A 23064-nucleotide genomic window follows, 5' to 3' on the forward strand; every position below is an offset into this window, starting at 1 on the left:
AGCAACTGCTGGCCCAAGTTACGATTTTTAACCCTTTCTTTGTGTGCATCTGCTCTAGCCCTAACTCTTGATTAGACATGTAGGCTTATCAGGTGAAACAACACTCACTGTAACCATAAAGCACAGTAAATCTCTGGTACATCAGCTCTGCAGTCCTCTCACATGGACACAGAGTTGTTAGAGGCATGGGCATAACCCCTGTGCCGAATCAACAAGCGAGGTGGAGAACAGAAGCCGTGCAAGCTTTAGAAAGATTTTAATACACCAACGCAAAAACTATGCTATATGTGGTCAAGCTGACTACTCCAGAGAGCCCCTGAGGTCCAAAATCTGCAGACAGCAGTAGTTGTGTTTCACAAGAGATGAACCGTATATTGCCACGCTGGCTCATCTCCCAACCACCACATCCTAGTCTCTTCTACTTTCCCTCAGAGTTATTATGCAGGAATAGTGCTGTTCTTCTGGCTAACCTATCCTCAGAGAAAGTTATGAAATTATGAACTGGGCTCTCCTCATTACCAAGTAAAGGCAAGACACAGTTGCACTTCACCTAGCACTGCAAATATCAAGGTACTTGTGTATTTACACAGTCAGTGCTGCCTAACGCAAGCCCGCAGCTCTCCCCGTGGCAGCCCTCTGGCTGGGAACCATCACCCCTCCAGTCCAGTCCAGACACTCCCCTGGTCAACAGAAACACCTTTCCTTCTCTGCCACATCTCTGCTGCTTCAGCTATGCCTTATCATGCCTGACCAGGCTCAGCCACTTGCCCCTGGTTTTCTCAACCACGCAGGCACTTCTACACACAGAAGCAAAGCCACAGGGCTAGTTGACATCCCAACTTTTCCTACCATTCTCTGTAGCCCAAGCAACTCCTTCACTTGCTCAAAGAGAATTATGAACAGAAAGTCAAACCCAGCACCAGCTGCATTGGAGCAGTTCCCAAATTCGCTGTCATGGGCCAACCTGAGAAAGAGCAACGTGACCAAGAAGGAACAGCTCTGCCCTGTACCACAAGTCCCAGGTATCTGCTTCTGCAACTTAATCAGCATAACATCTCAGGTATTTGCACTAATTTCCAGCTGCCGCTTGGGAAGAGAGAACCCTTTTAACCCTGCAGTTTAAAAGAAAAGAGAAGTAATCAATCCTTAGAAGCAAAACCACACACTATTACTTACAGTAAATAAATAATCCCAGCCTGAGTGTCTTCCAAACTAGCCAGAGAATTATTTCTTTTAATTCAACCCTAAGGACAAGTTTCCAAAGACATAATACTTCTTATCTTCAGCCACATCACCTAGCATCCATCTATAACATCCTTCAGTTTTTAATGGCTGTAGCCTCACTAGCTATCTGGGTCAACCCTCAGCCTCATCTAGGAGTTTCACATATTGCTCTTAAAACGATTTCTTAGGCTCCATCTGACAAATCCTCCTCCTCCCTTCCAACATCTCAGCTGCTTCAATACTACACACAGAGCTGCTGTTCAAGAGTTTCCTGCCATGAAACTCACCCACTATTCCCACTCCTTTCACCCCAACTCTTGCCTCTCCAGTCCACCCATCCTGGCATCTTGTTAGTTCCCGTTTCCAAACAGTCTGCCTACCCTGTGACTCTTAAGTCCCATGCTAAGAGGCAAATGCTCTGTCGTCTTCTCCTAAGCATCTTTTAAACCTCTTCATTTTTTCCTCCAAGCATGAAAAGCCAGCGTACATTTCAACAAACTAGTTTCCTTCCTTACTGATCCTGTCCTATGGAAAAAAAAACAAACACACACAAAAAACCCCCAAAAAACCCAACAACAAAAAAACAGGCGTGTGTGCGAGAAGATGAACAACCTTCTAGGCATTATCCACAGATGGGGGGAGGAGGTGGGGGCAGAGAGGGAGAAGAGATCAAGATGTTGCTGTGGTTTCAGTCCTGGTCATGAGAACATGCACTCACCACTTTTCTCTGTGAGCAGGGTATATACAAAATCCTGGTATAGTATCCCCAGTGCTTTTGGTATTGAGAGTGGTAGAAACACGAGCTGGTTTTAGTACAGTGGCCAGTTGGGTTGGTTCGCCCACAAGAAGTTTCATATGCATGTGATCTCTTCTCTTAAAAATCCCTAACATGCTTCTTATCTGGAGTTTCACGGAAGACTGCCACTTACCTTGCAATTAAAGCAATCAGAAAAAGTGCCAGACATGAGGTAGCCTGCTCAACCCTAATTCACGAACAGGGCTCCGTGCATTAACACAGACTTAATTGAACACTTGCACGCTGGCTTTCTCTGAGTGCTTTCCTCTGCACATGGAGAAGGGAGAAACCTATGTAAGCAGAAATAAGGCTGCATGGTCAACCGCATTCTCTTCACTGCCTTTCAAGTCCTTGATTTTATAGCACAAATATGTTTGCATGCAACAAGAAAACCAAACCAAAAATCTTAGCCCTGCCAGGCAAATTCTGCTTACCACATCAGGTCACTAAAGTCTCTCTTGTCTAATTACAGAAGATATCCAGCTGCTCATACTGTAAAACCTCAGAGTAAACAGGGCTGGAGTTACAGTCTCTTCTAAGCTGCTTCCCTGTCCAGCTTAAGCACTTACTGCTTTAAATGCAACAAGCACTTCTATTTCTCTGTAGGCAGAAATTTTTATCCACAGAGAGACAGCAAAGTCCACTTTGTCGTGCCACCATAAGCCTGTTCACACTTTTACTCTGCTCGAGTACAAACATAGAGGATGAGACTACATCTGCCTGTTACTCTACAGCACTGCTAGAAGCAATTAACAGTTTTGTTGGGGAGGAGGGGGGACGACGGATGGACGGGACAGGACACAGGCTTTTTGGCTTTGCTGTTGTTTCTTGCAATTAAATTTCCACAGGAATAAGGTTAAGTATTAGAGCAAGAGACAGAATAATACCTAATCAAGTTAAAAAGGTATTTTTATCTCCAAGAACATATCAAATACAAAGGATAAGGACTGTCGTGCTCCCAAGAGGGAAAAAACAGGCAGACAGAAGTAGTTAAAAAAACAAAACAAGACCCAACCCTCCTCCTTTAGGCATTATACAAGATTTCATGCATCCCATTCCCACCATATCAAGGAAGGTGGGACAGTGTAAACAGCTAGAGAGCCTGGGTCTGGTTTTCTGGATTCTCCTGCAGGCTGCCATCCGTCCCACAGCACGCATCAGTGGGAGGAAGGCAAGACAAGGCATAGTGCTCTCCTGGCAGCGGCTCCTTTCTTGATCACATCAATATACAAAATGTCGATGATCTGTATAAGACAACTAATATACAAGGAGGGTGTTTAAAGGAAACTGTGTTAGCTACAGTATCAGCATCCAACGGACTGCAATAAAGGCTCAGTTACCTGACCTGGATCTTCAGGAGCAGTCCTCAGTAGGACTATTCTTTTAAAAAAGCAAACATTAAAAAAAAGAAAACCAAACCCCCCAAAAAACCCAAAACCCAAAAACCAACCAACCAAACAATAAAGTCTGACCTTTCTTTTTGTTGTATTATCATGATGAAGATGAAACACTGTATTTCATCTCAAGCATGATACGTTTCAAAAAGGGCCGCCAGGGAAAGAATCAGATCTTGTGCCGGCAATTTCTGCCCAAAGATGGGGTACTGTTCTGAAGGCATGAAATTAAGCAATTTAATAGCTTTGTGAAAATCACTACATGTGGAAAGTTACAATTTCCTTTTCCCCAGGTTTTGAAAGAGATCATCAATATAAATGGGCTATAATACACATTTTAAATCATCAAATTACCTACCTGAACTAGTTTCACAAGCTTCACCTAAAGAAACCTCTCACCCTTCTGTCAAATGGGAACATATGTGACTATAACTGAGTTATATTCGTTGAGTAGATCACAGTATAAAATATACCTAAGCAGTAGCATAAAATCCATGAAAATATACTTGAAAAAATATAACTGTTCTCTGTTCAACTATTTCCAAGTTCCACTGCTTAAACAATGACCTACTTTATGTTGAAGTTGTCCTCAGGGCCACGCAAGAACTGTCACAAAGTAACAGGCCTGGGAACTCATTTTTAATAATCTAATTAATTTATGCATTCTTGAGTTTACTGCAGAACTAGCCAAAGGGTAATTTATTAATCTAAGAGCCTAGATTCAGTTTTACACATGCCCCGAGACACAAACGTGGCTGTGATTTCCCTTTTCATGAAATCAACTTCAGGCTGTGGAGTGGTAATATAAGGTCATATTCTGAAACACTGGCTGTGCTCCATCATCATCCAGACACAAGAAAACCATATATGGTTTAGTCCTGTAGTGAAAGGAATACAGAAAAAGTTTGGGAAATGTCTAAGTTAGAAACAGACTACCTGATGTTCTAAAACACAACTTGACCTTTAAAAAAAAATAAAGTTGAACATGAGGAACGAAGCTATAGGGAGCCCACCTGCAGAAAACATTCAGATCAGTAACGTTTCTTGTTTGTGAACCACACAGGAATGTACATTCAGTGTTTTATATTTCCATGTCTTGGATTGGTCCTTTGAAACAGGATACCTACAGTAATTACCTCAGTAGCTCTAAGATGACACTGGATTTTTTTTTCTTTTAAATCAAGCAGCAACGTTTTTTAATAATTTTTGTTCTTTTGCATGAGATCCACATTATAAAGACCATAGCTTTGTACTATGAACACGGAATATTTAGTATCAGTATAAAATAGTATAAAAATTTCCTTCCTAAAGCAATCACATCTTTCTTCACAAATATTTTAAAATTTGTGGTTTTCTCCAAGTTGTTAAGTCTTTCTCATAACATTTGGTCCAGAGTAATCAGAACTGCCTTACCACTGTCTCGCACAGATACATTTATTCTGCCTGCAAACTGCTCTCTTAGGACAGTAACATGGAGAATACATGACAGAAGATGAATCAAGCATTTCTTACTTCCATTACCAATATTAACTATATCTCAGATTAAATTAAGTTCACTGTCAAAGCTCATCTATAGAAACTGTCACTAAGCATTTTCTGACACCCTATCTACTCAAGGGAACTGCAGTTTGGAGCTGCTACCAAGACAGAAGTTCATTTAGTCTTTTACATTTCTTTCACATGTGTCTGTGTTTCAAATAGGGGACTGTCTAAAACAACAATGCTCCAAAACACAAACTCCAGTACTGCAGTCTGAAAGTTGAATAAACTGAACAAATGTACTTTATTTACAAATGTACTAGCCTGAGTAGACCCACGCGGACTTACTCAGGATTTCACTTTAAACTTGCATTATACTTTAATCTGAAATAATTTTCAAATGCAGAAAAACCCTTATGATACAAATATTTGTACAAATATATGCCCCCTGCACCCCTTAAAAAAAATTCACTGAGAAACAAACTATTGGAAACATTTCAGAAATTTGGACACTACACTTTAGGAGACCAGAAAACTTCCATAACACTTTCACTTGCTTCATGTATTCAGCTTTGAAGTAAGGATATTTTCAAAGAACTGGGTTTTTTTCCAGCTTTTTTTCCCTTCTTCTTTCCTCCTCCCACCCCCCCTTTTAATTACTGCTATCTTTTTTGAACTCCCACAGCTTCTTTTGAGTCAGGGAAAACAGAAAAACAAAACCAAATCAATAACCCAAGAAAATGCTCAGTTTCTAAAACAAGAAACTATATTAAAAAGTTGAGTATGTTTTCACAATGCTTCTCCAAAGCAATGGAGAACTTTGTAAAGTTCTCCATTGAGAAGAATAAAATGATGTGTTATAAACGTTGCTGAGACTTCCACAGAAAATTGCTTCCCATTTTCATGTTGGGAAAAAAGGGGGGACAAAAAAGTCAGTAAAGGGTGAGTGCCAGGCAACGGAGGCCTCCGCAGGTCACACAGAGAAGGAAATCTGATGAGGAAGAAGCTCGTGCACAACGTGGTGCAAATTCTGCTTTATATGGAACAGGACCTACTGCTCATGTCTTTGATAACACTCACAAAGCATTCCTGAAAGCTAATGTCCAACAGGACATTAAGAAATCGTCATTAACCATTAAAAGTATTATGGCTCCCCAGATCACTTAGAATTAACTTTTATTCATAAACTGCACTTATTGTTTCTCTAACTCTGCTTCATGACATTTCAAATCCCCAGGGTGACAGGAAAAGAGGAGAAGGGTATGGAGAGGTCTGGAACAACCGTCCCCTGTGAATGTCTTTGCAACAAAGCTTGGAAATTAGTCCAAGAAAGATGTAAAAATTCTAGCTTATTTTAGTAAACTGGTTGGCGCTTTCATTTCCAGTTGCTGAATTGGACTGAAAACCCAACTAATCCCTATTTTCTGCTAAATACTGTAACTGCTAAAGAAACAAGCCATCATCCTGAGCTTGTGAATGATGTCCATATGGGTATTTAGCAGGAGGACCTCCCAGCCATCTCCTCTTTTGAAAACAAGGGCTTTCAGCAAATGATCCTTCAGGTAAAGCTGTGCCCTGGAGTCCACAGGCGACTGCCAGTTTGAAAACAAAGCAAGAAATGAAGCGGGCATCATCATCTGTGCTTTACCATAAAGCAAAGCCCTACCACCCTGTTTCTGCAACAGACTTCCAAGTCTGCCGGACTGCACAAACATGCATGCACAACACCTGTAGTGGCAGACTGAGTTAGCTGTAGGTCTGAAACAGAAGTACACATGCAGTGTCTCCCACAGCAATTCAGCTGCGTAACACTCACTTTGCACTCTTTTTTTTAGTAATTTTTTTTCAGAATTAAAACCCATGTAGCAGAAAATCCCCCTCTGTTGCTGTGTTACCGCAGCAGACCCACCTGGCTTGGTTTATTTTCCAGCAGTGAGAATACATGAGGTGGAGCTCTCAGCCTCTCAGACCCACGCTCCACTGTTGCACATTTGCAGCAAGCCCCGCTAGTCACAGGTGCCAAGTTGTTCACACAGCACAGGAGAGGTTAGGGACCAAAGCTTTTGAATAATTTTTTCACTTACAGCTAATGAACATTGCTGCAGAGCTGGCTATTAAACCTTGTAGACATGAAGAGGAGAAAGCTTCTGACAGAAGCTGCTCATAAATTGGTATATAAGCACCAAATCTAGATGTGCATGAAGTTCCCAGTCACTGGGCTGTCTATAGGCATCCGTACATTTAAGAGAAGCAGCTCAGAAGCATGCAAACCAAAGAACAAACTGTCTTAGCGCTCCATCCCCCACCGAAAAAGAAGCTAAACATTTTCTTGCCAGCCTTCTTCCTCCTGCAGTCTGTTCCCACACAGATGGCAAAACATTTTTTGAGGCCTTGTACTGCATGCTCCACTGAAGTCAATGGGAATCCTGACACCAACTTCTTTAACAGAAAGATTGAATCCACCAACTCAAAGACAGAAAAATAAAAAGCTTTTTTTTCTTCTTCTCCTACAAAAGAACAATCTCAAAAGGATTAGGATGGTTGCCAAATGGAGAAACCAGAAGCACTTCAAATTGCTCCCAATGACTCAATTGACCACAGTGATGTTAATCCCTAGAGATCAACACTGTTGTGGCATAACATTAAGTCCAATCATATCCAACAAAACTTTCACACCAATATATGTAAGACCTTATTCTCAAGCAGAAACAGGATGTGCATTTCCAAGTGCTCAAAAGCATGCTGAGCAAAGGGAGCATTAGAATAAACTTTAAAAGTTCAAGTTGATTATGAATCTTCTGAGGCATGTCGATCCTGAATTTTAAAGGGCAGAGTAGGAAGGACTGTAATCCTGCATCTGCTTTCCAATCCAAAACACTGTGCAACTGGAACATGCCCATGCCCCTCTGCACCATGCATCTCCAGCAGATCTCCCAATCCGCTCGCACAACAGGCAAACACTCAGTCCAAGAGCAAAGAGCACCCATCGCAGCCAGATACTGTCACAGGGTCGAAAAGGCAAATATCACTATGCATTCTCAGTCCACATACTGTATGAATCAGGCTTTCAACATGAAAAGAAAAATAATTATGTCTACTTAACATGAGTAACAGCAGTAACAGGTTGCTGACAGCATGACACAACTACTTGCCAAGCTCTGACTCCTACCCTGGACGAACTGCTCTGTTACGTGAAATCTGAACCACGCTAGCTCAGTAAGGTGGTCCCAAAACATGATACAAAACCTGTTTCTACCATCTCCAAGTACGTGGGGGGGAAACAGGTAAATACTTCTATCATTTTTGAGAGCTTAGAACCAACTCCACTCCACAGACATTTCTGAACTTCACACAACTCAAGCCTGTAGTATATTTTGCTCTTGAAGAGGAAAACAATGAGGGTTGCAATAGGATTTCATTTCTGTTGAAGCTTGCGCCCCCTTCTCACCAAGGCATAATCTCCAAAGAAATACAAAGACATGGCCACAGAAAATGCTCTACTGTCTTAACAAGACTTAGGCTTCAGACTGCAGATTCAGCCATTCCTGACTGCTGGCACTCTCAAGCTGGTTGCCTGTCTTGCTGATTGTTACTTTTAAGATACGCTGGGCTAATGGTATGGTAACATTAAAAATCGGGAAAGAAAGTGTGACCTTGGTTGAATACTCTAAAAAAGCATCAATCCTCTTCCTGCCTGAGTATTCAGTTATTCCCATGCTGGACATCAGTGCCCTTTGCACAGATGAAGAGCAAGTTCCTCTAACAGAGCCCTACCAGGCAGATACACAAATACCTTTCACAGAGGAAACAGTATATGAAAACCCTCAGTTACTTTACTCTTACTGCTGGTAGGGGGGGAAAGAAGGAAGTTTTTGCATGACGCAGATTAACATTTCCAATTCTGAAGCTAAGAAAGCAGAAGCTACGAATGCCCAGAAGATGACACCACATGCTGAGTAGACCGACTGACAGAAGATGTTCATGGAGTCTACCAGAGTCTACTAGCATTTCTCCTTGTTCACTGCGTAACAATTCCCCAATTAACCAGTTGCTTGGGGCAACTAATTAACATGCAATTGTTACGGCTGCATCCAACTACACAAGCTCAAAGCACCTCAAGAACAGGACATTCTGTGTAGGAAAGCCCAGCAAAGGCGTCAAGGAAAGAATAACAAGAAAGGGGCTTCAAGTACTATTTTACAAGTACTATCGAACTCAACCATTGGCATCAAACTGACTTGCCCTTCATCATCAAAAATGTTTACTACAACAGTATTTAACGGATTGGTATCATCAATAGTAGCTAAGCAGAAAAACTTATTTTTTGTATTAATTGCCACACAAACAGGTACATTTGGAGTCATTACAGTAATTGCAACTCAGGTGGCAGTAACACGACCAAATCATTTTTGTTCTTGCATGATCGTCCAATTTGCCAATTCCTTAAAAACCAGAAAGAACTTTAATATTAAAGTATGATAATTTATCATATGTCTCTTTTACTTTTGTTTCACAGTAAGACTGGCAAACAGCCTTTAAATACATTTATTTTAAAACGATCTTTGGCACCCTTTCTCCAACAGGAACTAAGTTCACTGAATTGGACTGAAGTAAAAATAAATAAATCAAGTTTGATCATTGCAATCAAGTACTTCTTGATAGAAAGGATTTTCAAACTGATGAAGAAAGAAGAAACAAAAAATCCTTAACACTCCATACTGCCTTGGCTCACCTTGCGAGAGAGAGTACTTCTCGCCTCACTGCACCACACCTACACTTCTGTTGAAACTTTCAGGAATGAAAAAAGCAGATCAAAGCTTTGAACGCTCTTATCTTCAGGATTGTGTTATGATGCTATCTACTTTCTTACTGCGCTCTGTAGCTTAGCAGTTTCTGTTGTTTAGCAGGGTAACTGTTTCAGAGGTAAGCTTTAATTTCTTTAGTACTCATGAAAGCAAGACGTTAGACTAGATCGAAGATCTTTGGAGAAAGACTAATCTAAGCAGCAAAGTCACTTGGACTTGCACAGACTTCAAATAACTCTGTATCAAACTCCTAGCGCAGTGCGAGCGGTTTTGCACTGATCTGTTGGTGCCCCGTGACAACCGTCAGGCTGACCCTCTGACAACCCATAACACAGCCCAGCGCTTCTCCCACAAGAAATTCTATGACATGGCTACACAGTGTGATAAATTAATACATCCCATTAATTTGCAAATATCGAATCTACTTCTGCATTATGCTTAAAACAGGATTTTAGTTTGCCAAACAACAGCAACAAAGAACCTTAATCTCAGAAAACAGCACGTGAAACTGATGCTCCTGAGCGCAACCACTCCTCCTCCACCTCCAGCTGCAAAACCCTGGCAGAAGCAACAGCAAAACCACTAGCAAGCAGTTGGGACTCTACATTGGAGATGGAGGGTCCATATCCTTTTCTCAAAATACTTATGGCAGGCCTGTGGAAGAAGAGTTTAGCAAATGACCCAAGAAAACTAAATTTCAGATCAGATAACCACTACAGGGATACCGCATTACATCAAATTTCTCAGTCTTTGATTCATCTGTCAATTCTCCTCTGTCCTTCCTGCTGTCATTATCCTCCCTAAAAATACCAGCCTTGTTCACATTTCATTATTTTCACCTGCCTTCTTTCCTCTCCTTTTCTGCACAGATTCTGGTATTTTGAATCTATTTGCTCTCTACTTATGTTCCTACTGCTGCCCAAAATTAAATCATGGAGCCACATTTGCATCTCTGACTAATATGTGGCCTGATCTTCATTATAGGGTTGATTTGGCATCTGTCTTCTAGACCTAATAGCATCCATTTTTTTCCCATTTAAATTTTTCGTGTTGTCTATTGCCAGAGAAAACTTGCTGGGGAAATTCAGGTATTAACTGTGTATGTTCTTCTGAAAACACATAGGACCAAGAGGCAGAAAGACGTAGCGCCTTCAGAAATATCTAAAAAGCTTCTCCTTCACAGGCTGTTCCAACACCATAGCAAAGCCATCCTCTGGTCAGCTGCCATAAGAAGGGAAAGTCCTGCCCTCCCCTTCCACCTCTCCCACGTTAGCACTCTGGCTCATCTGACCCTCAGCAAGCCAGGGCAGAGAGAGAAACTCATCCTTTTTTCTGTTTGTTTGCAGGGGTTAGCTTTGTGCCAGTCCAGCTCCCTAAATTTCCTCATCGCAAGATCAGACATACGCTAAAATCTGGCAGAGCAGAAATGAGGAGGAGGAGGGGAAGAAAACTGGCTCTTTCTGGAACAGCATGTACCACTTAAGCTCAACATTTCCTCTAAACCGCTCTGTAGCGACACTCCTGTTAGTTTGGTAAGAAACTGTAAAATTAGCTCACAGAATCTGACAGTCTCATAGGAGAGACTGTTTGTTCTTGCTACAGATCTTAAGCTACAACAGCTCAAGATGCCAAAATTAGAAGTATGCAAAAGTGGGGACAATCAGGAACTTCGCACCTGGCTCAATATGGGAGACTTCTTGGTCCGCCATGTTGCTCCAAACTCCAAACCAGAGCGGTGCTCTTGTATAAAATGCCTGGGGTAGAGAAATGAAACGGTGATAGGAAAACATCACACCACTGCTCAACAGAGGGGCTCTGATCCGTACTGGCACCAAAGCCGTAAAAGCCATCTTCCAGACTTCAGCAAGTAATTGCCTATTAGCATATCCACCGATGTGTTCTCCGCAATAGGTCAAAGTGAGAGCTTCTATGACAATCTCCTCTAAAATACTAAATACACGTATTAACTTGCATGGTATTACAAGTTTAGCTTTAATAAGATCAGTCTTATCAAATCCCCTTAGGTTGCTTGTTTAGAAGCATAAATGTAATTCCTGCTTCTTGGATGATCCCTTCTGATTTTTTTTTTCCTCTTGTAGTGTACAGGCTTGCCAAGCTGTGTGGGAATTTGGACAAGCAATGTTAGCTGCAGCACTTCACAGATGTTTAAAGGAATACTCATCAAAATCAAATTTACCTTTTTTTCTTCTCAAAGTCTGTAATTGGCTCAAAGAAGGAAAGGCAAAAAATACTAATGGATCTTGATACTGTCTCAAAAAACAATAGTTTCCCATGTGCAAATCAGAAGTTGAGTTTACAAAGAAGCCATTTATTGACCACAACTCTTTGGCAGAGCTGTCTTCCCAGGCCAAGTGGAAGAAGTGAGTAATGAATGGAGGAAATTAGGTGTTTTATAAATGCTTAATTATCACTGTTCTTCAAGAAGTCATATGACTTAGGATAAGAACCAATTAAACTGCATTGGTTTACGTTCTAATAGAAACATTGTGCGGTTTCTCCAGACAGCTGGAATTGGACATCTTGCATATCATTAAATTTCCATGGGGTCAGTGCTTTTCTGACCTACAATGATATTTATAGAAAGAGAAACTATGTTGGAAGAAAAAATTTTGTATCAGATCATATTTCCTCATATCCAGATTAACAGTATTCATGTTTCAATGCTCATACCCAGACAGAAGAAAAAATTTAAACATGGTATTGTCATTACTGCACAAGTAATTTTCCTTTTTGTTGTGTTGATATATGCAACAGCTATTGGCACCCACAAATACAAAGCTGATGTTTTAACAGATATTGTGATGCATCTTCTAACCCCTACACACTATCTTTCTACTAGAAACTCCTGCTGTAGCTAAAAAGAAGGACACTTGCCCTTTCCCTAGCAAGGATTCACCCTAAGGCCTCAACAATTTGGAATAGTCTTAAGGACCTTAAATCCAATGCTCTGTTTTCAGTGATGCCTCAAGAGCTCTGAAACAAATCTAAAAATCTAAAATCCTCACCTTTCCAACTTTTTCATTAGCAATTTGCAGTAACACCCCTTGAGTGAAATTCTCACCCCACTCCAGTTAAAAAAAAAGGGAAGAAAATTAACAGCTAAAATTCTGTTTAAACTATTAAAAAAACATGCTATATGTATATAAAGGAAAAAGGTGGATAAAGGCATCAATAATTGGCCAGATATTCAGAAATCTCTCCATGATTATAAATGATAATTAATCCACAACCATCTAGAAAGATATTCTGTAAGGAGCACACATCTATAAAAATAGGTTATCAGTAAGATTTTTTATTAGCCAGAGGTATACAGTATTTGGAAGATTAAAGCAGGCACTCAGTACAGTATTAAATAATAATTTTAACTGGATAAAGGCTAACTGGATGATAATGCCGCTGTATGAATTAGAGAGCAGTGGTAATAAACTGCTTGGGAAAAAATGCAATGTCCCAGAAATTAAGAAATATTTCCACCATTCAACCTTGGGGCATTGCCCTGCTATGAATTCAAGCAAGTGCCACCTCCCTGACAGCTTCAAAGCTACGGAGCAAGAGAAACTGTCTTTCCCCTTTTTATTTTTGCCTGCAGAACTGACAACTGAAAATATGAGCATAATGCCCTTTTACTTGCAAAGACAGACTTCTGAACATGAACCTATTCTGTGCTACCAATCTAGACAGATCAGCCCACTGTCTGCTACTAATGAGCTTCATATGCACTGTTATAGTGAAATAAACACATCTGTAGTCAATGTTTCTGATTTCCTTATATTTCAAAGTAGAACGGACAAGGGTGAAATGGGGGGGAAGGGGGGGGACACGAGAGAAAGAAAAAACCCTACTCCCCAAAAAAAGAAAAAGAAAGAAAACCCCCAGAAGAGAGTAACACTACCACCACGAGAAAAGGCAATAAGATATAGCATAGGAAGCTCTAGAGCCATCCATAAGGGATGCAGACGACCCAAAAAATATGGGATGCCACGAGGCATAACCTATTCACATATACACCCAGTCACGCACAGAGACATAATGAAGACCAAAAAGACCTGAAGCCCCTAAACACTCAAACCCACCCAAACACCCAAATCCTGCTAGTAGCCTCTCAGCATTCAGGAGCACCAGTCCCAAGGAGTCACACTTGCACCCACCCATCTGCAGAGGTACACTCGCAGATGCTAGGGCTGCGGTTTCAGTGCCTTCAATTGGACACAAGTCTGACGTTGCCAGGGCATGATTCCTGCCTTATTCCATCCCTTGTCCATGTACTTCTAACACCTCTCCACGAGCCAGCGCTAACACAGAAGCCGGATCAAGGAAGTGACCTACTGCTGAAAACATCCCTCCCCAAGAATAAAAACTGCATCAGAGTGGAAACTGCCAGGAGTTAGAGAGGACCCAGGATGACTTTAGCAAAAGTGCAACGAGCTGTGCCAGGCAGAAGTGTCTATGCAAGCATGGTCTGAAATGTAACAGTTGTATATTTATAATAGATTTTTCTTTACTTAAGGTAATCATCACACTTTACGCCTAGTATCTCTTGGGCTTATAATATTATTTATTAAAGGAACAGCTGCTACCAGTCCATAGTGTAGGATGTTTGGGAGACGTACCTGTAAAGAAAATAGCAGACAGCTTACTACAATAACGCTGTATGTAAGAAGGAAAAAAGAATGGTGAAACGCAGCATTAGAGGTCCGCTGTGTTGTCCCCACCAGGACACCTTCCATGCAACATCAGAGGTGCAGGAGAGGTAACATCTCTACAGACCACATGCAATGCTTACACAGCTGTCTTGGAAGTTTCGGGCTTCAGTAAGGCCAAGAGTTGGGCTAGCTGAGCTTCACTCCCTTCCGTACAGAGACTTGTGCAAGTGTGGTTAGCCGGTCCTTTTGTAACCTTCAGGAGCAAACCACAAGCACAGCAGGCTGACAATAATGTGAAACATTTTCTTCTTGTCTTTTATATCTCCAATTTAGCAGACATCTTTTGACATCCTGATCACATGCTAAATGGTTGTCTGCTAGTTCAACTATCAACCAAAAAAGGCAGTAGGACTACCCTGCATACAGCCACTGCATTCATACATTTTAGAGGACAGAAGAAACAATCGTATTCCTGGCACAAACACTACACTGGTGGAACCCGCCGATTAAGTTGAGCCATTCATCTAGTCCATCATATCTGTGAAATTCAAAATTAATCTAGGGGAAAATGCAGCATCGCAGCTCCATTAAACACTGCAGTACACATTTACCTAAATATATATCTATGCAGACAATCATCTTCCATTTTCACCCTTTTTCCTCCCTCAGCCTCAAAGCAGAAGCATCCTCCTTCCACAAGGAAAACATGTTACTTCAAAAGGAGTTGGAAAATTTATCATAAAAGCAACAACATAGTGAGATCCTCATGTTTTCCATTTATTTTCTTTTCAAGACATGCAAAAAAGGTCTGTGTAGGGAAAAAAATGAGAGGGGACCTTTTTATTATCAACAGAAGAAAGGCAGGCATTATCTTGCAACGTATGCTCCAAGTTTTATCAGTCACTTGATTTGAAATATATTTAAGTGGTAGACTACAGTCTGGGCTAAAAAGCCCAGCCTTCTTTCTCAAGAAGGTTATATGATGAGCAAACTAAGGTTTAACTGCAGGATAAATATACCATCAGTAGTAGACCCAGCATTTCCAAAATCTAAGCCTTCACTGAAGCAAATGAGATTTAAGCACTGGCAGACAGAGTGAACTAATTCAAATTTTGCTGTGGACCAAAAGCTAAGTAAAACAAAAGACCTCAATAATCAATGCAAAGAGTGCTAAGATACCATTCACCTAAGCTTTTAAGCATGACTGTGCACATCTCTGAATATACCAACACACATTTGCCTTGAAAATGTCATTTGTTTTTAAGGACAGTCTGTGCTGCCAAAAATCTGTATGTTTTCCATGATGTTTCATTAAATAGATCATTTTCCTCAGAGCAAAATGTATGGCTTTTTAAGCTGCTGAATTTGGAGTAGCACAGGTTTAAAATTCATTTTCTTCTTCAATACAGTGGCTATTTGGTTTGAGAAACTAGAAAGAGAACATTATGCAGCCTAGATAAAAACAACAATTCGTATTAGGATGAAAATGACAAGGTAACATGGAGAGAAACCATTATCAAAGCAGCAAGACTATTTGCATTGCATCTCAAATTCTCTTCTCAGAGGAAAAGGACAAACTATTTTTTTCTTTTTAAAATCTTCACCATCCCTGCCAGTTCAACGAACCCTTTAACAAATCTCTAGAAGCTCTCGACAAGGACAAAGACTAGAGAGTCCTGCCTGCCTGATTCTGCCTGGCGTGGGCCCAGGGCAACAAGTGCAGAAGGATTATCCGAGATGATGGCAGTAAGGAGCCAAGCAAGTAAATAAAAATTAAGATGGGGCAGTCGTTTGATGGCCCTTTTGGCCCATCTACAACACAAGGGACTTGAGGACTACTTTGAAGCCAGAGGTTGTGGGGTGAATTAATGTCAAAGCCTTATTATGGTCACATTCCAGCTTGTACTGGATCTGGCTAAGAAGTGGCTTTGGGTTTCACCAGCAACTCACCTAAACACGTGGCATAAACAGAGAAGATCTGAGCAAATGACAAGAAGATACTTTCTGGAAGTATTATCATTAGACATTAGAAATGTCAACACTGTTCTGTCAACAGTTATAATAAATTATCTGTTATCTGAATTTACTATTTTCTGCTCCAGGTAACACAAAGATATAGTTAAGAGCATAGTAGTGTGCATTTATAATTAATTTTTTTTACTTCTGGGGAGGACTTTTGTAAGAAACACACATTCAGTACCAGATAGTCATGGATCTCAATGATGTTTAGAAAGAACGTGGACACATGTCATGATTTTACAAAAGAAACCAAGCAGTCATGATGTGGTTCCAGAGATGCCAGGTATAACACTTGCCAAAGCCAATATATACTCTACATCTGAAAGTTATTCTAAGCACCTAGCCAAAGTTCTCACAGCAAGCCACCTGCTGATTACAAGGCACAGCTAGATCTCCAGGCTCCCAGGTTTACACTCCATCCGCTCAACCATGCACGTGATACTCAGACTCAAACTAATTTTATTATAGTTTTGGTTTGGTCTTGGAAAAACAAAACAATTTTCAGAACCATTCCTTTCCATTCTGTTCAACTCCATGCATACTTAAAAGGGAAATAAGCACCTCCAAATTAAACTAAGTGGGAAAAAAATCCATGCATTAGACAAAATGAATTTTTTGCCAGCTGTGAGTGTTGTTTTTACAATTCATTTTGGACACCAAGTTCATCACAGGCAGCAAAATAATTTCAGTCCTTCAAGGAACTCACTAATGTATCCCAATTACCAGACATAAAATTCAGCACATAGTAGCTGTTCAAAATTGCTAATATAATACAACATATACCAGGATCTTCCATCTGAACACTCATTCCCTTTAAACAAGGAACTGAGCACACCTAAGTTAACTTCTTACTCTGCATATTCATGTGACTCTGAAAACACATACTTTGCCAAAGAGCAGGCTCCAGATTGGTTTTATGAAAACTGTTTAGTAAGACAAGGCGCTGACTGGCCTCCAGTGCGAGCACAGCTGGCTCCAAAACACACCTTCCTTCAACAGTACCGTGCCACCCCAGCGCTTGAACATGTGTGGGTGGGGGTACCCGGTTTCTTCCACAAAACAACAAAAAGCAACATCCAGGAGCGGCGGTGCCCGCCTGTTTCAGTATATCAGCTAACCACCCATCAGGGGCTGTTAGGAAGAAACTTTTCCCAGGGGGCTATTTACCCAGTACTTGTGTATGGCAGGGTTTTTCCAACATCCCTCCGAAACAGCTGGTACTGCAGTGTCAGCGGCAGGACTAGATTGACCAATGGCTTGATTTGAAGTGTCAGCTAGTACACTGACAACAGGTTAAGGATTTTGGCACATACACAGGTGTAACCACCTTGTTTACGTTAACGCAACATTGCTCTAGCACCTGCAGCACTTGCATTTGACAGCTGCTTGCAGATTGGGCCCATGCCATTTTACTTTTCAATAGTAGGTACAATTAATACAGCAGCATGCTAGCTAGTTTGAGATTAAAAGATACCACTAGTAAATTGTACTTCTCTAACCAGCATCTCATTCCACCCAAGAAAGCTTGATTTTGCTATATTTAAAAACAAACCCCAAAAGCCACCATCTTCGGCTGAACAAGGGAGAATGTGCAGATTTGAAGGCAGGAGACAGATGTGACCTGCTTCCAGAACCACTTCTTGTGACCTCAGTAGCAGAGTATAACTGCACTCAAGGAAGTTAGAAGGCAGCACTCAAGTATCTTCCATTTCCTTTCAAATAAGTAATGTACAGTCTGAGCTTTGTCATCTTTAAACTGTGATGTGTTGTCCAAATATAAATCCAGACAGTTCCTGTGCTGAACTGAGCTCCCACTCAAAAGAAGTGAAGCAACAAGTGACATAGATCTTTAAAACATGTAGGCGGTTCTGCTTATTCCCCGTTCCTCCCTTTCTGCCCCTGCAATGCTCCTCTACTGTTACTTCCTGCATCAAGACTTCAAAACCCACCTACACTGGCAGTGGACGAGGAGAGGCAATGATCTCAAGGAAAAGATATAAGGCTCCCAGCAAATGTAAGCCCTTCTGTACTTCATGCACCTTCCAGCCCAGTGCTCTGCCCACCACCTAGGCCTCTGACCTGGCGTCATCAGGAAAAGCTATTTTAAAACAGCTTATAACAGGCAGAGGAACACATCTACTTGTAAGTTCTGCTCAAAGGGGAGATTTTATTTTTTGTAAGATACCTTCCATGGAAAAAAACAAAGCCAGTGGCTACACAGAGTATCATTTTAGATTAACCGGAGTTTCCTGATAAAAGTTACTAACCTGTATTATTTTAGAGCCAAGGAGCTACAGAGCAACATCTCCACTGTACTTGCTCAGTGAATTTCTGCTCAGTTGGCTCCTTTTGATATGTCCCTGGTGTAGGAGGAACTGGGTGCATAAGCTAACTCTACAGGACCTACCGCAGTAGAGCATCATCTCTTGCACTACAGCCATAATCACAGTGCCTGTTGCAGAGCCACATGAGGTATCTGCAACAAAAACCAGGATGGACAGATTTCTCATTGGAGATGCAGGGAGAAATCTTACCTTCCCCTGCTCCCTGTCATTTCAGGGCTCTGCTCAGAGCTGGGGAAAAAAAACAGTACCTCAGCAGAGTGATACTAACAGCTGCTGCTACAGCAAGAATGAAGACCCAAGGAAGCTGCATGGTGCCAGGGAGCATGAAGAACATAGATTCAGGCAGAGCACCTGTCTGCTTGATCAGCAGAGCATACACGCTCAGCCTCTGCCTATACTGAGAAAAAATGCACCCCAAGAAGTAGCAGTCCTCCTTTTGGGGAAAAAAGCAGCACAAACAGGAGAAGAAGAAGGAAGGAAGGAAAAGGTCATATCTGGCAAAAGTCATCAAAAAGGAGATTTTTACCTGCATACTATTCCAATGCAAGAGGTACCACATCTCAGCCTTGATGCCTATTGTTTCCTGCTAATGGGAAAATGCAAATTTACCCTGTTCCCTGGGCCTGATAGTAAGCGCTGTCTCGCAGCCAATGTAAACAGCAGAAGGCAAGAGTAAAACCACCTCACTTGTTACCCCAGGGATACTAAGCATATTTGGAGCATCAAGCAACAAGGGGCTCCCCAGCTGGGAAGCCATTTTGAATTGCATTTACTAGCACCTCTCTACAAATTCATTTCTTTGGTAGAAGTGGGTGCTTTTATCTGACTCTTCTGTTTCTCTTGCCAGGTCATGGGAAAGTTAAACAGAAGCAAAACAGTAGTGCCCTTTCCTAGCCAAAGTCAAAGCCCACCATGGTAGCAGACCATGGTAGCTCCCAGAAGAGCATGACTCTTCTCCATAGTCTTCCCTCCAGACCTGGTCAGAGGGGTGCAGGGAAGACTACGGAGAAGAGTCGTACTGAACTGGGAGCTTCTTTCCACCCAGCAAGTTCATTTTAACTTGCTGTCAGCAGATCCGACCTTCCTAATATTTGCTATCTGTTTCTGAATTTATTACCAGTATTAAAAAATAGGGGCTCACATGATTCCTCCCCACCCCCAAACCAGCTCCTGACAGAGCGCCCCAGTGCTGCCATGTGCTCTGTCACCCCAGACCAGGTTGCTCCTTCTCCACCAGTGTCCTACAGCCAGTTGTACTGTGCAGCTCAGGTGCGTGTGGGGAGTAAGGATAGGGCAGGACAGCCAGGACATCAGCAGTTTCCCACAAATAGCCTACTGGTGAGCACAGCGAGGAAAGGGTTTTTAGCCAGATCTCCACAGCAAAATTGCTCCCTTGAAGTTAATGAGAGCACACTGCTTAATCATACACCCATAACAACATAGATCGACTAAAACTGGTAAGATGCCCGCCCCATTTTTAGGCAATAGACCCACCAGCACCTTGCCCCACGACAAGGCAGAACCACCTATGCTATTCTTTTAACCATAGCTAAACAGACACTCCAATATCATGACGCGATCTTCTAATATTAAGCTAATCAACTGACAGCACTCAAATCAAGGCTACCATCACACTGGAGTTTAAATATTTACCTTTAAAAACACAAGTAACAGAAGGTCTCTCTGTTTCTCCAGTCAGGAGAAAATTTCAAACTCTCAAAAAAATTCAGGTTAAAAGGGAGCTACAAGGGCATCTAGACCTTCCTCTGCTCCAAGCAGGGCTTACATCTGAGCCACATCACATTGCTTGGGCCCCTGACCGGCTCAGCTCTCCCATCCTCTGAGGATGGAGACTCCACAGCCTGCCTGGGTGCCTGTGCCACCGCATGGCCGCTCTCATGGCAAAGAATTTTTTCCTTATGTGCCGTCACAGCTTTCCTTATTATTCCCTTTGTCATCTAACAGTATATAGCTACTACCTTCTGACTGCTTTTGCTTTCCTCTTCACTTTATTTTTAAGAGGTGGGTGGTTTTTTTGGTGGTTTGTTTTGGTTTTGTTTTTTTTTTAAATGCCACACAAAATTTCAAAGTCACCTGACATTCAGCTGAGATTTGCAACTCCCAGCCCTTGTTCTGGAATCCTTCCCTACCTGCAGCAATTGTAACTGAACTGCCAACTTACTGAGCTATTCATGCCTTAAAACCATCCAAACTTTCTACTTCCTGTAAATTCACATATTCCTTTCTGTAAGTTTAGAAAGATCTACTACCTTGTGGACTTTTATTCACTGACTGTCTACTTCCATCTCCTTATTCCTTCCCTCACCCTCAATAATTTCACTATGCATAAATCAACTTTATTTAGATAATTCAAAGGAGACAATGGAAAACCAGAAGAAACCTCTGAAACCTTACTAGTAGGTTAGGTTTGGTATTTTTGTTAGTGGTAAACAAAAAATATTATGAATTTCACAAACTAATACTTTTAGTAAAAAGACAAAGCCACTGGTGAAGAATTGATTTTAATAGTCATTACAAGTTCTTCCTTAAAATTAATATTCTAGACCATACAGCCCAAACTCAGAAAAAATTGAACAAAACACTGCAAGAAACAGAAGGAACAATCAATGAGTGAAAGGACAGGAATGAAGACGCTAAGAGAGCAGAGATCTGAAGAGTGAATTATCTTGCTTTCTAAAGAGACATTTTCACAGGAATTGGTTTGACATTTAGGAAGCAAGACAGCTACTGCTATGGCAATAAGCAATAGCCCCTGCTTAAAAAAAAGGCAGAGATGGTATAGAAAGACATAAGGACTAAAGCGACTCAGGCCTTGCCCTTTTGTTTCATGGCGTGAAATCCACATTTTCTTTTCAAATTGTCATACACTGGTACGAGGTTATCACGCTATCACAGCATGGAGACAAAACAAAATTAGATCCACAATCTGTTCTTAGGACATAAGTGAGTGGGTAATAATTTTCTGCTCTCAAATACAAAATCAGTCATTGTGACTTCATCTCTAGGGCGAGCTTTTTCTATTATGCTCTGAATGGTTCAGTGTGCAGCAGAGACCAATAACTCCATACTGACCCTCTGTATTTCAGTATCATGGTAGGATGACAAAAGATGTGTTACAGCTGACTCTTTCAAGATCAACCCAGAAAGAGTAAGGAAATTTTAAATAATAAACTTGTCACCTCAGCTTTATTCAAAATACTTTATAAGCAAGAAGCTCATTGTGCATATACTATACAAAATTATCCCCCAAGGGCGGAAGACAGGGGGACAAAATTGACTAACAGCCTCAGTGACCCCCAGCAACCAGGTTCTGAAGCTGTTTTAACATGCTTTGGGGAGAACCTCTTTAAAAAGGACAAAAGGGCAATGGAGCAGAAGAGAAAAAAAAAAGAAAAGGAAGGTCCCTAAAGACTCAGCTCTCCAGCACTTTGGTGCTTCAGAAGAAAAACCACCGCAGTCATTCCCGAGGACAGTACTTACTTCCTGGCAGTACTGGAGAATCCCTTCCTTTGTCCCGATGCAGGTCTTGGTGCCGGAGGGGTCCGATTCCCACTTTCCGTTCTGCACGTTCATGTGCATGTTGAGTTTCCCACAGAACATGGCAATTTGAGGCTCTGCCAACAACCCAGCGTTTCCATCAGCAGGCACCTGGGGGGAAAAGAAAAAAAAAAAAGGAATTTTAATCTCACATTTGACAGTTCAGTCCATCCAAAGCAGGAACAGCTCAAGCAAGCCTGAACCAAACTCTAAGCTTACCCACCCATGGTAGCAAAAGCTGAAATTGTTTGATTCGGGCAGGGTTGAGAAACATAAATAAGGTCTTCACAGAAATCCAGAACACAATAATGTAACACAGAGTTTAAAGCTGTAAACAAACTCTTCTGGGGCCCAAAATGATCACCTTATCAACTTGGGCTAAACACAGAACAACATGCATAGCTGAAGCGTGGTAACAGAAGTTTGGTTTTCTGAACATACTTGGTACACTGGTGCTGCATGGGGGGGATCACTAACACTTAGCAAAAAAGTAACAAGTTTTCCCTCAAGAGTTTCCTAAAAAATACCCCCAACAACAACAAAAAACAAACAAACAAAAAACCAAACACAACCTCACAACGTATCTTTTTTCAAGACCGTCTCTAGTTCATTCAGATGTTGAGCACACAGGCTGTATTTTATCATGCCTTATAAAGACGGTGGGTTAAAAGCAGCAGCTTCCACCTAAGCTTTGTTTTGACTGAACCTTAAAATCCAGTGGCTAGGGCGCTATCAAAATGGGAGTGCTCACAGCAAGGTCTTACAGAACACCATCTACTC

The 23064-nt window shown here is 41.4% G+C and overlaps 1 protein-coding gene across 4 annotated transcripts in view; it reads right to left on the bottom strand.

Moving 5' to 3' along the window:
* Positions 1-23064, bottom strand: part of APP (amyloid beta precursor protein) — a 229439-nt gene that overhangs the window by 159912 nt on the left and 46463 nt on the right. For all 4 annotated transcript variants that reach the window (XM_072844722.1, XM_072844715.1, XM_072844706.1 and 1 more), the window contains exon 2: positions 22228-22395. In XM_072844722.1, the coding sequence (XP_072700823.1) occupies positions 22228-22395 (168 nt within the window). The remainder of the gene's footprint in view (positions 1-22227; positions 22396-23064) is intronic.

Source organism: Ciconia boyciana, chromosome 1 (assembly GCF_034638445.1).
Source record: "Ciconia boyciana chromosome 1, ASM3463844v1, whole genome shotgun sequence".
Lineage (NCBI taxonomy): Eukaryota > Metazoa > Chordata > Aves > Ciconiiformes > Ciconiidae > Ciconia > Ciconia boyciana.